We start from the raw sequence: 17,286 nt of genomic DNA, 5'->3' as shown, positions 1-17,286 counted from the left end.
ATGCGCGCCTAAAGCGATTAGCGTATTATTATTTTGGGTAAGGCCGTGGAGTTCGCTAAGCGGCCTATCCCGAGTTCTAAGTAATTAACACGTACATTTTGTGACGGCCCCGCAATCTGTGCATTTTATTTGGCGAGGCTCGTCTCATTTTTATTTAAAAGGATAAACCTACAGTGACTACATTTTTTCTATTAAGTTCGTCTGTAAAATAAAAGAAAATCTCTTAATTAATTACATGCTGAAAAACGTAACTTATTAGTTATTAGTTTACGGCTAATGCGAATGGAAAATTGCGATCGAGTTTGTACAAAGAAAAACTGCTTTCATTCTATATTCTATTATTCAATAATACTAGAACATGAGATTGACACACCATAATATCAAAACAGATTAACTATTCTTCGATTAATTTAAGCTAACATTATTAGATGAAGAAGTTATACATATGCAACCTCATTACTCATTAATCAATCCACTACATTTTTATACAAAGAAAGAAAAATTATTATTCAAACACAAATCTAAACAGGAGGAATTCAACAGGAACAAAGCCTGATTAATATTTCATTTTCGCTTCAAGCCGAGAGAGTACAAATGTGTACCTGGAAATGGCAGTACAAGTACAAAAGAAGGAGAAGTCAGCAGCAATAATAACACAACAACAGCAGGTTCAGCAACACCGCAATACCAGTAACAACCAGTAGAATAACCCAGCAACGGATTGAAAAATCAGCAATACCAAAGTGCAATCGCAGTCAAGGCAGAAGAGAGACGGATACAAGATGCAGTAGTTTACTGATTTTGAATAACACTCGAGAAAAGGAAAAATGGAAATTATTCAAGTGAAAGTTCAAATTGTCTTTCTCTTTTACTCTCTAACACTCTTGAAATTTTCCAGAATGTATTACTCTCAAAAATATTCTCCCAATAATAATCTCTCTAGAAGATAATCCTCCTCCTCCCTCATATACCAACTCGATCATGTGAGCCTCATGGTGTGTTGGCAATGGGTTCTGGTTGATGTTAGGTGCCTCCGGCGTCTGGACCTCGATCTTGTTGGCATCAATGAGATCTTGTATTGCATGCTTCAATCTCCAACATTTTTCAATATCATGCCCCAACATCCCTGAGCAGTACCCACAGCTTATCGATCGGTCCAAATTTTGGGGTAAGGGATTTGGCAATCTAGGCTCAATAGGATTTAATAAAACCAACTGCCTTAATTTGTGGAACAAGGCAATATAAGTTTCTCCCAACTCAGTAAAGGTTCTTTGCCTCTGCAGTCTTTCATTTCTGGAAGCCGTATTTCCCTTGAAACCCATCCCTGGAGGGTTCCTGTAGGCTCTTGGCGGTGGATAGGTGTTTTGTGGTGGTGGGTAGGTATTATGTGGAGGTGGGTATGTATTGTGGGGAGCTGGCGCGCGCCATTGTAGGCGAACCGGAGGTTGGGTGTATGTCTGGGCTTGATGGACGGTGAAATGTGGTTCTTGAGGTGGATAGTAGTGCTGTGGTGGGTCGTATGGGTAGTTTGACCTGTAGGGTCTGGGTTGGTTGTAGTGTGGTTTGCCGGACCTGGGCCAACTACTTGCCTCAATCGTGGCAATTTCTTCTTTCTTCCTCCTTCCCAGCGCACCTCCCGTGCCGCTCTGAATAGCCTGGGTCGTTGCCTTGAGCGCTGAGTAATTCAGGATTTTGTCAGACCTCAGACCCTCCTCTATCATGACCCCTATCTTCACTACTTCATTGAAGGATTTTCCAACCGTCGTCACCAAGTGACCGAAGTAAGTTGGATACAGTGTTTGCAAGAAGTAGTCCACTATTTCTCCCTCTCTCATGGGAGGATCAACTCTAGCCGCTTGTTCTCTCCAGCGGAAATCGTACTCACGAAAACTTTCCCCATGCTTCTTTCCGGTCCTCAGCAATGTGAGACGGTCAGGGACTATCTCGAGATTGTATTGAAAGTGACCCGCGAAAGCCTGTGCCAGGTCATCCCAAGTGTACCATCTGCTGGAATCCTGCCTGGTATACCATTCTAGTGCCGATCCACTCAAACTTTGGCCGAAATAAGCTATCTGTAGCTCATCTTTGCCGCCTGCCCCTCTCATTTTGCTAAAAAAGCCCCACAAATGTGCCATGGGGTCACCGTGCCCTTCATATAAATCAAACTTGGGCATTTTGAACCCAGCCGGGAGTTGGACGTCCGGGAAAGGGCATAGATCCTTGTAGGCCACGCTGACCTGGTTGCCCAATCCGTGCAGGTTCCTGAAGGACTGCTCTAGGCTTTTGAACTTCCTTATTACCTCATCTTGTTCTGGGACTTTAACCGGCTTTTCAATCTCTGCCGATACCTCCAAGTGCGGATTGTAGGTATGGGGTTCTGGGGCATGGAATGTGGGCTCAAGGGGATAGTATTGCTTATCGTGAGCCTGAAACAATGGCTCACTGGTTGATCTTTGCAGGGTGGCTGATGTGGGTCCCACAAAAGTGGGAACATTTGGTATTGGGAGAGGTTGATGGGGTGGTGGAGCTTGGGAATCATGGGGGCTTCTCTCCTGAAGACAACGGTGATTTGGGAGGCTTGTTGAAGGGCCGAAGTGGGGGTATTCGGGCATGTTTCCCAATGGCTCAAGGCTCTTTTGTGCTTTGGCTAGTGCTATCTGCATTGCATTCATCTCTAGTCCCATCCTTTCTATCTTCTCCATCGCTTCTTTTAACAACTGGCTCAACGACCTTTCTTCCTCGGTACTATTTTCTGAAGTAGTCATGCTCGTTGCTACCGGTCCTTTGGATCTGGTTTGGTAAGGGTGTGTTGCCAGAATGCTTTAACAACTAACTGTCTGAGATTGGAAACAAGGACAAGAAGAAGAAGAAAATCAGCAACAAGCAGCCAGGCAGTAGTAACAACAACAGTGTAAGCAGCAACACAACAGATGCAACGACACAGCACCAACCAATGAAGCCAATAATAACAGTAGTAGACACCCGTGACAGAGTTAAAGAAAACCAGGAAATAAACCAAACAGTAACCCAATGGAACAATGCTCGACAGTAGGACACTAGGGAATATCCAGCCGAAATCCAACAACACCAAGAAAACACAGACAGGGGCAAAAGAAAAGAAAACAGTGGCTTCTGATTACTCAAGGAAAGATTGAAGTTCTTTTATGTAAAGCTTAACACTGACTTAACAAATTAATAGCCCAGCCTATGCTCTCAATACCAAACTGAACTCTCAAAATCGGAGACCAACCTTGTTTTTTCTTTTGTTTTTCTCTCAAGACCTCTAAATGTCCAGCCCTTCTTCTTGTTTTAAATGAGCCCATTTATAGGCAGAAATGGCAGGCTCCAGGCTGCCTTCATCCCCTCAGCCTTTTCCTGCCCATAACTCCTCTAAACTAATCATAAAAATGCCCCATGCCCATCCATTTGACAGCCCCCTAGCATGTGTTTTCTGCCCAAAGTTATGGGCAGCCTTTAATATTTAATCAACCCCATGCTACCAAGTTTGGTTCCCCACTATTACATTAGTTTAAGTCCTTTTTAGTACCCTATGTCAGCTCACTTAAACTAGTCCTTTCTGCTCTTTTCAAACCCCCCAAATTACCCCTGTTAAACCCTGATTATTACTGTATTATCCTACTGCAACAGTAGGACATTTTGAACTTCTGAAAGTTCAAATTCAAAGCTGCCCTAGACTGAATTCTAGTCATTTGCATTGCAGTTACAAAACACTTTCAAACAATGTCAAGCCTCCAATGAACGACAATGATTCGACCCATCCTATGAAGCTATATGACTCAGAATATTTGAACATTCAATCCTATAAAGCTAATCGACGACGTTTATCTAATCAACTATACTAATCATGACGTAGGATAATCAGTCGATCAAACATGAACGGGGCATTAACTGCCTTCAACCATTTTGCACGACATAGGGAATCTATATGACTGACGACATTAATTAACTCGAGCATGTATATCACAAAACATATTCAAACATACACAGAAGAACAATCGACTAAATAAAAGGCCTTACGAAGACGGAGAACAAATTGGAAACTAAATATTTGAAACACCAAACAAACTAACCAAACATGCAGACAAATTGAAACAATATTTCAAACAAAAATAGAAAAGAAGGAGGGGAACTCACTCTGAATGGTTCAGACACAGATGACCCCAAATTTGACCGTGTTTGCCCATTTGAGGTCGAACAAACTTTAATCGGGGTGTTCTCAACCGAGAACACCTTGATTAAAGTCTATTAGACCCCAACCCTCTATTAAACTAGCCGGATTCCAAGGTTCTTGTGTTCTAGGGTTCGAACCAGTCCGATTTTGGGCTTAAGGATTTGTAGGTAGATTCGAACCAAACCAAACTTGGTTTGGTTACGAGTGAGGCCACGGTGGTGACTGGTGTGAAACTGGGGTGGGTTGGTATAGGTCAGGGTTGGGCTCGAACCTTTAAATTAAGATTCGATATGATGGGGGGTGATTCGAAGCAAGGGGGTAGCAGATCCGTGTTCGGGGTGGTGAGGTGCATCAGGGGTGTTATTTTGGTGGTCACCGGCGTCGGGGCCGCCGGGTTCAGGGTGAGAGTGTATGGGGCGGCTAGGGTTTGGAACGGGGGCTTGGGTTTGTGTTTGGGACGACGGTATATAATGGTGAAGGGTGGGGTTTGGTTTGGGGCGTGGGGTGTGCTGGGGAGCTTATATACGGAGGGGGTGGCTTGATCCTGGCCGTTGGATAGAGAGTGATCAATGGCCAGGATTCCTTGGCTAATGTAGACGGTGTCGTTTCCACTTAAGAAGGGATCGGGTTGGCCCGGGGTTAAATGGATCGGGAATATGGGGATGTTTTGAGGCCGTTGGATGAGGTTGGGTTAACAGTTGAGATCAGATGGCCCTATACGGCGTCGTTTGGGTAAGTGAATGGCCTGATCTGGGCCGTTCATTTGAATAAATCAATGGCTCAGAATGGGGATACTAATACGGCGTCATTTCACCGTCTGTGAGACCGGGTCGCCGTGGACTGGGTCAGCCATAGATTGGGCCTGATCTGCTTGGGTTGAACATGAGCCCAAAATCGAGTTTCTCTTCAATTTTGAATTCTTTTCTTTTTTTTTTCTTTTTTTTTCTACTTTTAATTAACAATCAATAAAATTCTAAAAATAACTTGTAAAACCAAAATTATCCTACACCACTATTAAACTTTAGCAACAATTATCACACAAGGTTGAATATTTAATTAATTAAAACAAAAATTACACAGCGGCACACATAAATGCCAAAATGCAACAAAACTGCATATTTTGTAATTTTCTTTCTTTTTCCATAAAACATAACTCAATTAATTCCAAGACTTACAATTAAATCTTGAATGTGCATGCAACATGTATTTTTTGTATTTTTTAATTAATCTCATCAAAGGTAAACATATACGGACAGAATATTTACCAAAATGTCCCACAAATTCTCAAAAATTGTACACAGATGAAATTTGTTTTATTTTTTGATTTCTTTTGGAGTAGTTTTCCGTGAATCAAAAATCACGTGCTCACAAGGAGTCGCTATGAACAATTGGCCTATATCAATGAAAAAAGGATGAACGCAGTATGTCACGGCCAACTTTATCAAAGTAGAATGTCCAGAGCTTTCAACAAAAGGATCAAACCAAGGCAATTTGCACCAGGTCAGTTGGTGCTGAAGAAGATCTTCCCACATCAAGATGAAGCCAAAGGGAAATTCTCTCCCAACTAGCAAGGTCCGTATATGGTTCATAGGGTGCTGACAGGAGGAGCACTCATAAATGCAGAAATGGATGGAGAAATCTAGCCAAAACCAATTAATTCAGATGCAGTCAATAGATACTATGCTTAGATTGTTTACATTTCCTCATTTGATGTTATTGAACTACACTTGACCTGATTCTCGTTTCAGAGGGGATACGTAGGCAACCTTGTGGGTTCGGTTATATCATAATAAAATTTCCATTCCCCCCCAAGATTAGAAATTGGGGCAGAATTTTGAGGAGGACCCTCAAAATTTTGGAGCAAGTCCAGCCAATGCCATCGCATGCTAGGAAGTCAGAAATTGGTTAAGAAACTGGGGTAGAATTTTGAGAAGGATTCTCAAAATTCCGAAGAAGGTTCGGCAAGTCCTATAATCTACTAACGGTTAAAAGGTCATCTACCAAATTGGGGCAGAATTTTAAGGAGGACCCTCAAAATTCCATAAGAAAGCTGCAATGTCTCTGAAATGTGTTATAGTCACTAGTTCATCTAAAACTACTTGATATTTCAATATGTTTCTAAAATAACTCTATTTTTTATCAATAATTGCATATTTTCAAAAACTCTATTTTTTGTAACAGTCAGGTGTTACCCAGGGCAACTCAAACGAGGCCTCCAGAACGAACCAAAGCAAGGCCAGCGGACAAAGGCGCGAACCAACCTCCCCCTCACAAAACTTACAATTTTTCTTTAAACGCAGGCACATCTGGCGTAGCGATAGCATTCGCAAACATATATACACAAAGCAAAATCACTATCAAATAGGCCACCAAACACCGAATATATCTCCAGCTAAGACATACACTACTCCTATTTGCTATTCACTCTTTTCATGAGGCTAATCCTTGCCTCCCTATTTGCATGAGGCTAATCCTCGCCTCCATATTTACATGAGGCTAATCCTTGCCTCCATATCTACATGAGGCTAATCCCTGTCTCCCTATTTGCATGAGGCTAATCCTTTCCTCCATATTTGCATGAGGCTAATCCTTGCCTCCATATCTGCATGAGGCTAATCCCTACCTCCCTATTTGTATGAGGCTAATCCTTGCCTCCATATTCGCATGAGGCTAATCCTTGCCTCCATATTTGCATGACGCTAATCCTTGCCTCCATATCTGCATGACGCTAATCCTCGCCTCCATGTTTGCATGAGGCTAATCCTTGCCTCCCTACCTGCATGAGGCTAATCCCTGCCTCCCTATCTTGTATGAGGATAATCCCTGCCTCTATATCCGCATGAGACTAATCCCTTCCTCCACACCTGCATGAGGCTAATCATTGCCTCCATATCTGCATGAGGTTAATCCATGCCTCCACATTCGCATGGGACTAAGAACTATCCCTTTTCCCACAAATATTGCTTTATTTTTTATCCGCTTTTTGATCGGGCTAAGCTCTACCCTTTATTCAACAAGACTAAGCCCTATCCTGTTAATATCATGTTATTGCATATCATGGGTTGAAATATCGCCAATATATCCAAAGGCATCATAGTCTAAAGGTATCATCCTCATAGCCAGAAGACACCATGCCATGGCATGAGGATCCCTCAAATTTGCATATCATTATTCAAAGGCGTCATGGTTCGGAGGAACCATTTGTCATGGCCCGAGAACATCATTTCATGGCCTATGAATCCCTCACTAAACAATTTATGGCCCAAGACGTCATGGTCCAAAGACGTCATCTTTAACCGTCGAAAGACAACCTTCATGGTCCAAAGGGAATCTGCATCATGTTTAAATTTTCGCAAATACATGTTTGTAGCATCGTTTATCTGCAGGTAACCAGTAAGCAACCACTATCCTAGAAGGAGCGCTCTTGCTTCAGTTCATTCAACTGTCTCGGACCTTAACCGCTCACCATAGCCGCTTGGGCACCTCGTGTCCGTTCTTGCAATGATTTCATCGGCATATTCCGCCGATGAATCCAGGACTACACATGGACTGATTCCTGTAAAATCGGGGATATGTAGGTAACTCGAAGACCGGAGTCCGGCCTCTATTTTTTAAAGCATCTTGCCTGGTCAAAATTGGCCATTATTTCTTTACCGAAAACTCTTTCATCCTTCCCGGGTAAAGATGGGCAGCTGTTGATACCCAATTGTTTCCTATATATTTTTTAAAACACATATATACTTTCAAAATTGCATATACAAGCATGCCCAAGCTTTTTATAAAATTTCTATAATTTTTAAAGACTTTAAATTGATTTATTTCTTTCCCTTTTACTTATAAATTTCCAATAATTATCCTTCAAATTATTTTTGTGGTAATTTAGCCATCTAAATCCTATATTTATGCCAAAATATTGCTTAAATATTTTTTATGCATTTTTATAATTGCATTTATATTTTTCTAAGCCAATTTGCATATAATTGTAATATAGCCCTATTAATGTACAATTACGTTATTAATGCATAAAAAGGTCTTTTATATTTTTAAAATATTAAACAATTATTTTTTATCATTTTCAGTACACGAAGTATTTTTAGAAATCATTTTATTATTTTTTATAAATAGTATAGTACTGAAAGTGGCTATTTAAAACTTTGCAAAATTTATTTCAATTTGAGACTAAATTCAACCCAATCCAATCCCAATATACATCCCAATTTCTAATTAAATTACCCGACCCAGGCCCCCTTAATCTTGGCCGTTGATCTCCGAGATCAACGGCTCAGATTCACCCTTTCCTAATTAAACTAGCCTATACCCCCCAAACCTAATTCATTTCACCACCTCCTCCGCCGCCCTAAAATCCTCTCTGCTCTCAAAACACTCCCAATCTAAACTCTAATCTTCAAACGCTGACCTCCCATCTCTGGCCATTTCCGGTGACCTCTCATCCTCTCTCAGGCCTCCAATGGCTTCTCTCATGTCATTCTTGCCTTCTCTAAGGCCCTCAAGGGACCGGGGCCATGCCAACTTGCATCTAGGGTTCATCTCTTGCCTGTTCCTGGCTATTCTAGTATGATTCCAAGTAAAATCGTTCTATATTTGCTACGATCTATGGGTTTCTAGAGAGGTTTCTTCATCTCTGTATGGGTCTCTTTCGAAACCCTAATTTATTTTTTATACCTCCTAAATCTGTACATATCTAGGACGATTTGAGTTTGTTTCTTGAGTATTTTACATTATCTTTGAGATTCTTTACAAGAATCATATGATTTCAAGTGTTTCTTCACCTTTTCTAAAACTAGGGTTTTCAGAATTTCTTTTTAAAACTTTGTTTAAATGATTCTTTGTGTTTAAACTTTTGTTTCTCACATATTTTGACTGATTCTATGAGACTACTACAACCTTAACTCGCCTATGTTGAAAGCCCTAATTTTTAGGGTTCTTCGTTTGGTTTTTTGAGTATTAGCATGACTGACTAGTTCTCGTTTTGAGTTTTTGTGATTTCTCGTGCCTGTCTTGCCTTGACATGCTTCTACTGAGTTTCTTAGTCTAAACTTTCACTGATTCCATGTGCTTGTGTTCATCTCGACCGTTCGCATCAACACTTGCAACTTTCTCATCGAATCAATATTGTTTAACTTTTATTTTTGCTAGGGTTATGTGTCGATTCTTGACTATCCATGTTTTACCCTATCTATTTATATGCTAAACATGCCGACTCTTTCCATGACTTTCTCTTTGATTGAGCTATGTAATTTTTTGAATTCCTTATTTCTTGGGTTGATTTGAACACTTTCCCTTAAACCTTCGATTCTTACCTTTCTACTCAATTTGATTGATTTTCTTGCCTTAATTAACTTCCCTTACCTTGTCTGCATTGTTACTTGATTCTTGCTGATTATTTCCTTAATTAGAATTTTTTTGAACCTAGCCCTAATTACCTGTTCTATACTTGCACTGTTTGAAGTCTTTCCTTATTTGTTATACTCCAGCTATGTATGATTTCTTTCCTTTTTTACCGCCCGAAAGGGGATATAAGAGAGTTTTTCTAATTTAAAGTGACATTATTCGAAATGAGATTATTTATTTAATTAGAGTCGCCACTTGGAATAGTTTATTTGGTATCCCAAGTCACCGGTTTATTTTAAAATCCCAAATTGAGGAAATTTTGACTTTATTTTAAAAGTCCGCGAATCAGAAATTCTAAGTAAGGAATTATGTTAACTCGGGAGAAGGTGTTAGGCATTCCCGGATTCCGTGGTTCTAGCACGACTGCTTTAACTATTATCAATTGGCCTATTATCTGATTTACTACATATTTTAAACCTATTGTGCATTTTTAACTTTATAATCGCTTTTAATTATTTTATTAGAAGTTGTAGCCGGGCCACATAAATGTACCCCCGGATTTGGAAATTAGGTATCACAAGGAACCGTACCCGTAGCTATGATGATTTTATTATGAATGCGCTTAAAGCAAACTACAAATGTTCAAAATATTTTCTACACTAAGTTATAATATTAATGTGAGGGCCATAGATTAGGTGATTCAATTGTGAATGGCACGCCTCGATTTATTTTTAAAGGATTTGTATTTCACTAAAGCAAGCTAAGGATGCTCCTATTTAAATCTAATTTGAAATTAGGCATCACAACTACGCCACGGAAATCGTATCCGTAGTTGTAATGATTTAATTGCGTGCCTAAAGCAAACTACGATGTTTGTAATTATTTCTTTCTAAGTTTGAGATTATTGTGAGGCCATGGACTACCAAATGGGCCTAAATTGAATTTAGAAATGCGTATAACTACACTTGACTAGCCTTTCCACATGATTTTCATACATCAACATAACAAATGGAAATAATTGCAAACTTCTACAAGCATTAATACAAGATTGATCAGATTTTAAAAATTATAAATTAACTCCGGGAACTCAAAACATTAAAGTGGCAGAAGCGATTGCTGTTTAGAGTGCCCTTAAAAAATAATATGAGGTTCTATTGATTACCTAAATTACAAAGTTGAGGTTCTAAAGTGCTTAAGCTAACAAAACCAAGGAGGAAAACAAGTCATAGCTCAATAAAATGAACTAAATGACATCAGGTCTGAGCTCAAGAGTGTAGTTGACTGTTGCAAACCGTAGAGGAAAATTTATAAATGAAAATAAAAAGAAAACACTATCTACATCTAGGCAAATTGTGGAATTTTATTGCTTCACAAACCCGAAATTAATCAATTCGAATTCACACGCTCTCACCAAGTGAACAGAATTCAAAGCTAAACAGATAAAAAAAGAGTAGGATATGTATTCAACATATAAACAGTAGCATATTTAGATTTCATGAAAGAAAAAACAAAGGAATTACATCATTTCTTTCAAATAAAAAACTCAAGTTCATAAACAAGTACCTGATTGCACTGTAGTCACTCTAGAAATGCCAAACAATGGACGAAGACAAACAGAGTGAAGCTCAGCAATAGTTGATTGCAGTAAACAACTTTTATAAATGCCGAATAAAGGGCCAGAGAGGCGGAGGTTAGCAGACTCAGCAACAAGCAACAACAAAATTTCAAGCAGACATTATTGCAAAAGAAGAAGACAACAACTTCAAACAATTCAGAAATTTCTCTTTATCCTCTGTTCTTCCTTTTATTTCGAAGCTATCATATTCCAGATCTAGAATCCAATTTTCATCACTGAACTTCAGATTTTTGTGTTTTTTCGTGTGTGTGTGTATGAGGGAGAGAGAGAGAGAGAGTGAAGGGAGTCGCTGGTTGCTTCGTTCTTTGAGGAAAGGGTCTATTATTCACCACATGGGAGGGTCGTTCATCTGAGTTGATGGTGAGAACCAAGAAGAAAATGGGAGAGAAGGTCTCTGGTCTTTTTTTTCTTAGAGTAAACGGCGCTCTCCGCTATGGGATGGGGTCCTGATGGTTATCTAGGTCTCCCATTTTTAGGTTAGGGAAAATCTGATTTTTGGGGTAATGGCTATGGGCCAAATGGGTTATGGGTTTGGATTAGGTTGACCGAAAATGGGCTTAGACAGGCCCAAATTCATTAAGACTAGGCAGCCTCTTTTTTTGCTTAGCCACTAATAAATTAACCTAATATGTAAAGCTAAAAATTGCAAAATTAACTTATTTAATGATTTATCTAATAATTGACTAAATTAACTAATAAAAATGCATTTAAAAATTATTAATTTTTTTTATGAATTTCATGTATTAATTCCACAAATTAATAAGTAATTAATTCCTAAAGTGCAAATTAAACCTAAGATGGCATGAAATTAAAACGTGACAATTTTTATGATTTTTTTTATGATTTTAAAATATTCAAAATGCATGGAATACAACTAAATAAAGAAAAAACTTCTAAAATCTCTTAAAATTTATTTTTGGTCTATTTTTAGGAGTTATTTTCATGTAGGGCAAAAATTAGGTGCTCACAGCCGCCACTCTTTGCTCGAAAACATGAAGAGTTTTCGGGCAAAGATAAAATGAGCAATTACGAGCAATTTTTGCCAATTTGAAACTCCATTTGGAAGCATTTTGAAAAAGCTTGACTGAACCTTGTTTCAGAGGTTGCCTACATATCCTTGGCTATAAAGGAATCAGGTCGGTGTAGTTCTGAAAGTTTTGGTAGCTGGGACTACCGAGAAACTGTGATTTCACTACTGTTGCTGTTGTTTATGCTTGCTCAGCTCCTTATTACACCAAAATAAAAAATAAAAAGCTAAACTAGTTAAGCCTATCAACTACGAGCTACAAGATTCCTATCTATAAACCTTCTGAAGCTTGATTTTGAGTCTTGGCTGGTTCTTCCTACAGACTCTGATATGAATCTTGATGCTCGTTAGCTGCAAACACTGGTTCGTTCTTCTTCAGCTTTTCGGATGAAGGCGAGACATGCAAATCTCGCAACTTCAATCGTATCTTGAGCAGTCCGCATCTTTTCTCCACTTCTACACTTGAAGTTCACTTCTTTTCTTGTTCTTTATTTTCTTTTATTCTGGATTGAGACTTCTTCTTTTGGTTATCTCGAACCCTGTGTCATGAGGTATAACCTACTCAGACACCAAAACAAACAAACGAACAAAATTTTTCTGCCCCAGTTTTCACTAGGACAATTTCGTGAGTTATTGTAACAAAATCTAAAATATTTCTTTATTGAAAGCAATAAAATCGGGATTATATATCCCTGAGAAAAAGATATTAAGGAGTGAGAACCCTATATCTAAAATGAAATCAAGCGGGTATCAGAGGCTCCAAGTTGGGAAGATTACCAGGTTATGTTGGACAAATGACCGGTTATGCCGGAAAGGTCCCCGAGTTATGCCGGAAAAGGTTCTCGGGTTATGCCGTGGAGGTCCACGGGCTATGCCGGAAAAGTTCCTCGGGTTATACCGTGGAGGTCCACGGGTTATGCCGGGAAAGTCATCGGGTTATGCCGAAAAAGGTCCTCGGGTTATGCCGGGGAGGTCCGCGGGTTATGCCGGAAAAGGTCCTTAGGTTATGCCGGGAAAGTCATTGGGTTATGTTGGAAAAGGTGATTGGGTTATGCCGGGGAGGTCATCAGGTTATGCCGGAAAAGGTCCTCGGGTTATGATGGGGAGGTCCACGGGTTATGCCAGGAAAGTCATCGGGTTATGCCGGAAAAGGTTCTCAGGTTATGCCGGAAAAGGTCATCGGGTTATGTCGGGGAGGTCCACGGGTTATGCCAGGAAAGTCATCGGGTTATGCCGGAAAAGGTCCTCGGGTTATGTCGTAGAGGTCCACGGGTTATGCCGGGAAAAGGTCCTCGGATTATGCCGGGGAGGCCCGCGGGTTATGCCGAAAAGTCATTGGTTTATGCCGGAAAAGGTCTTCGGGTTATGCCAGGGAGGTCCACGGGTTATGCTGGGAAAGTCATAGGGTTATGCCGGAAAAGGTCCTCGGGTTATGCCGGGGAGATTCACGGGTTATGCCAGAAAAATTATCGGGTTATGCCGGAAAAAAGTCCTCGGGTTATGCGGGGGAGGTCCACGGTTTATGCCAGGAAGGTCATCGGGTTATGCCGGAAAGGTCTTCAGGTTATTCTGGGGATCAACTAGGGAGTGAGACCCTATACTGGAAAAGACTACCAGGTTATGCTAACAGCGACTAGGGAATAGGACCCTATGTTGGAAAAACGTAGCTAGAGATTGGGGACCCTAGGCTACCATGATTTTGATTTTTTTTTTCATTTTCATCATTTTTCTTCTCCCTTTTTTTATTATTTTTTTCTTATTTCATAGAATGAGTAAATGCGGGAAAGAATTTTAGAGGGGACTTCCCTTTTTGGATTGTTGCTGCAAAGCTGTTTCTAGCCCCTTGCGCAGTTTCTTTTTGGTTGCACCTGCTTCTTGCAAGGTTGCTTTGAATTACACCTGTTTCCTGTGTTCAAACAAAGAACAATTTGTCAGTTTGAAATGATAATTGGTTTTGTGGCCTTGATTATTTCAATCGCTTGATCTCGGCCCCTTTCTTCTGCAACTGGTTGTTTCCTGAGGACCGATTGCATTTCTGCCCTGGAGAACCTCTGTTTTTTTCAGACTTTGTAATGATGATTGGTCGGTGGGACTCAACCTTATCGACTTTATTTTTCCTTCGTAGGCCTTTCCTTTCTGACTTCTTTTTCTTTTTCTCTTTCTTTTTTTTTCTTTTTTCTTTTTTTTCCTTTTTTTCTTTAAACTTTGGAGCATCGGGGAACTTTTGGCTCCTCAAACTTTGCTGCAACGGCTAGTCGCGTGGGACTTAACCTTTTCCAACTTTATTTTTCCCTCGTAGGCCTTTCATTTCTGGTTTCTTTCTTCCAACTTCAATTTCAGAGCATTTGGGGTACATTGGCTTTTTCAAATCTTTGCCGAGATGGTTAGCCACGTGGGACTCAACCTTTTCAACTTCCAAGAGTTTTTAATTTAAAAACATTAGCCACCATGGCTGGTCGAAGTCGATTTGATGCCAGTGACGAGGCTGGGTGCCTTATTGCACATTAGATCGTGTCAAATGAGAACCCTGTAAATCAGTCTTGTCATCCCTTCTTGTCTCAGTTTTGGAATAGAGTTAGACCGAAAGGGATTCAAAGGAAAAACAAACAAAGGAATTGATAAATGAATTTAGACAAGAGGTATCCTTTTCGGGGAAAGGATAGAAGGACTTATCTGGAGTACATGCGGACTTCAATGAACATGACATGCCTTTTGGACTGGATGCCTAATCTGTGTAAACCGTCCGACTCTCAGAAGTTCATCACAACTTTTGCCTCAAAATCAAGAAACCTTGCCAGGACTCTGTCGATGCCGATGGCTGTGAGGATCCTCTTTTCGATCAGAGGTGCCCTTTGCCGGTTTTCACGAGCTGGCCTCTCTCATTTCTCTTCTCACCATCGCCTTATAGTTCTCTTTGCAAATTTTCACTAACAAGACTCTCATTTTCAATTTCTCTGCTTACCATTGCCTTACGGTGCCCGTGTGGGTTTTCACCAATAAGACTCTCTCATTTTGATTGCATCGAATCCAAGTAGCTGTATTCTCTGATCCTTGAACATTCTTACTGATTGATCGAAAGGACTTAAAAGGATTTGGTTAAAAATGATTTGGACTGAATTACAACTTTGGAACCTTTCAGGCAAAATCATTGCCGAATCATTATAACATCTGCCCCAGTTTCACTTTTGGGAAAATTTGGATTTGTTTTGGTGTGACTGGGCCCCAGCGAGAGGCTGCCTACGTGTCCTTTCGGAATCAAGTCGAACGTAGTTCAGGAAACTTTGTTTTTTATTTTCTTTTGTTTTTCTTCTGTTTTATTTTGTTTTCTCTTTCTTTTTCCTTTCCTTTTCCTCTTTTTTTTTTTCATTTTTTTATTCTTCATTTTCTTTGTCTTTCAGTCCTTTTTTTGTATCTTTCTTTTTCTTCTCCTTTTTCATTTTTTTTTCATTCTTCATCTCATTTTTCAATTTTTATTTTTTCAATAACACTTTCAGGTTCCAAAGAGGGTAATCAAAGAAAAGTAACCGGCTCAACGGGTTTGCAAAGTATTGATATTTTTTGGATAGTGAGAAAGAAAGCCTTCTTCATCCCAATCGGAGATTATTAATGCTATATAGAGGATACGACATAGTACCTTTTGACTGCATTTGCATTGACAATTGTTTCAGGGACATTTCCTTCGATGTGTTCCAAGTACAACACACTCTTTTGGCAGTACTCTTGTTGCAATGTATGGCCTTTCCAAACTGGAATCAATTTTCCTTCAGCTGTTCCAAATCTTTGTTTTATTTCCTTAAACTTATCTTCATTGCGATCTAATTCTTGATTCATTATTTCGAGGTCTGACAGCGTTTCAAGATCTGGGCATGAAGTTCGCAAGCATGTCATATTATTACAATCTGCATTTAGCAGAACTAAGAAGAGAATAAGAAAAGTGAGATTAAGAAAGGAGACATTCCTAGACAATGGAATATTAATTTAATTTGATTTTTGATTTTTGAGTTTTATTTTTATTTTTTTTAATTTTTTTCCATAGATAAAAGGGTTTACATAAGAAAGTAAGACAATAAAGTAAAAATATTTGGATCACACCTTGAGATAATCCGAACGCAGAAAGGATAGCAAGACTGGCTACCGAGACTCCCGTTTGATTGGGAACTTTCAAGCTTGGCGGCCGTTTTTTGGTTTTTCTTCTGTTTTGGCAATGGTTGCGATATCCTTTAGTGCCAGATCAAATTCCTCATCTTCACAAATCATTCCGACTATTGGCCCAGTGTTTTGAGCAGGCAACAGATTGTTCATCACATTACGAGCTTATTCATCCTGAAAAAACGATTCTTTCAGCTTTAATCAAGTCTTCAACAGCCCTTTTAAGGGACCAACAGTCCTCCGTACTGTGTCCCACTGCTCTATAATGGTATTCATATCTAGCATTAGCTCGGTGCAAGGGGGCCTGGGGTTTCGGCCGGTTCGGGGCCACTGACTGCAATAGATTTAGCCTGATTAGCTTTTGGAACAAGCTTGAATATGATTCACCAATAGGGGTGAACTGATTCTTTCTAAAAGGATCTCTTGGGCGAGGATTGCACTGGGGATCATTGATTGGGGATTATATGGATATTGGTAAGGATGAGCATTTCTGGGAGGTGGAACACGATTTTGTGTATAATGCTATGGCTGCGTGTAAGGTTGCGTGCTCATCACCACGTAGGGAGGCGGTGCCACGGCATAAGCAGCATCTTGAATGGGATAATAGTGTGGTGGGACCATAGGAGGCACATATGATTGGCTGAATGACCTGTGGGCCCCCTCGAGCTTGAAGCCATCATGGCTTCCTCTTTACTTCCATTGTTGTTCATCAAACCCTCCGAACCATTCTGAGCAGCCTATGATGTGGCCTTAAAAGCAACATGACTCAAGATTCGACCTGTTTTTAAACCGTTTTCAACCATCTCCCCAATTTTGATAGCCTCAGCAAATGGCTTTCCCATAGCAGACATCATGTTCTGGAAGTAGTCCGCCTCTTAGGCCTGTAGAAAGACCGTGATCATTTCAATTTCATCCATTAGAGGCTTTACC

At 39.9% G+C, this 17,286-nt stretch overlaps 1 protein-coding gene across 2 annotated transcripts; it reads right to left on the bottom strand.

Annotated features, from left to right (window-relative positions):
• Positions 1-451: 451 nt before the first annotated feature.
• Positions 452-11,640, bottom strand: LOC142180003 (uncharacterized). 2 transcript variants are annotated; one of them, XR_012708326.1, is made up of 2 exons: positions 11,108-11,640; positions 452-602 (listed from the first exon to the last, which is right to left on the bottom strand). XR_012708326.1 is itself a non-coding variant. In XM_075250920.1 (2 exons), exon 2 carries the CDS (start codon positions 2,763-2,765, stop codon positions 876-878), a length of 1,890 nt encoding a protein of 629 aa, XP_075107021.1. In that variant the 5' UTR covers positions 2,766-2,837; positions 11,108-11,640; the 3' UTR covers positions 610-875. The 2 variants fall into 2 exon arrangements, 1 of the variants encoding a protein (XP_075107021.1); XM_075250920.1 differs by lacking the exon at positions 452-602 and adding an exon at positions 610-2,837.
• Positions 11,641-17,286: the final 5,646 nt, after the last annotated feature.

Source organism: Nicotiana tabacum, chromosome 1 (assembly GCF_000715075.1).
Source record: "Nicotiana tabacum cultivar K326 chromosome 1, ASM71507v2, whole genome shotgun sequence".
NCBI classification, from domain to species: domain Eukaryota; kingdom Viridiplantae; phylum Streptophyta; class Magnoliopsida; order Solanales; family Solanaceae; genus Nicotiana; species Nicotiana tabacum.
The sequence above is the reverse complement of the archived record's forward strand: the minus strand, read 5'-3'. Positions and strand labels throughout refer to the sequence as shown.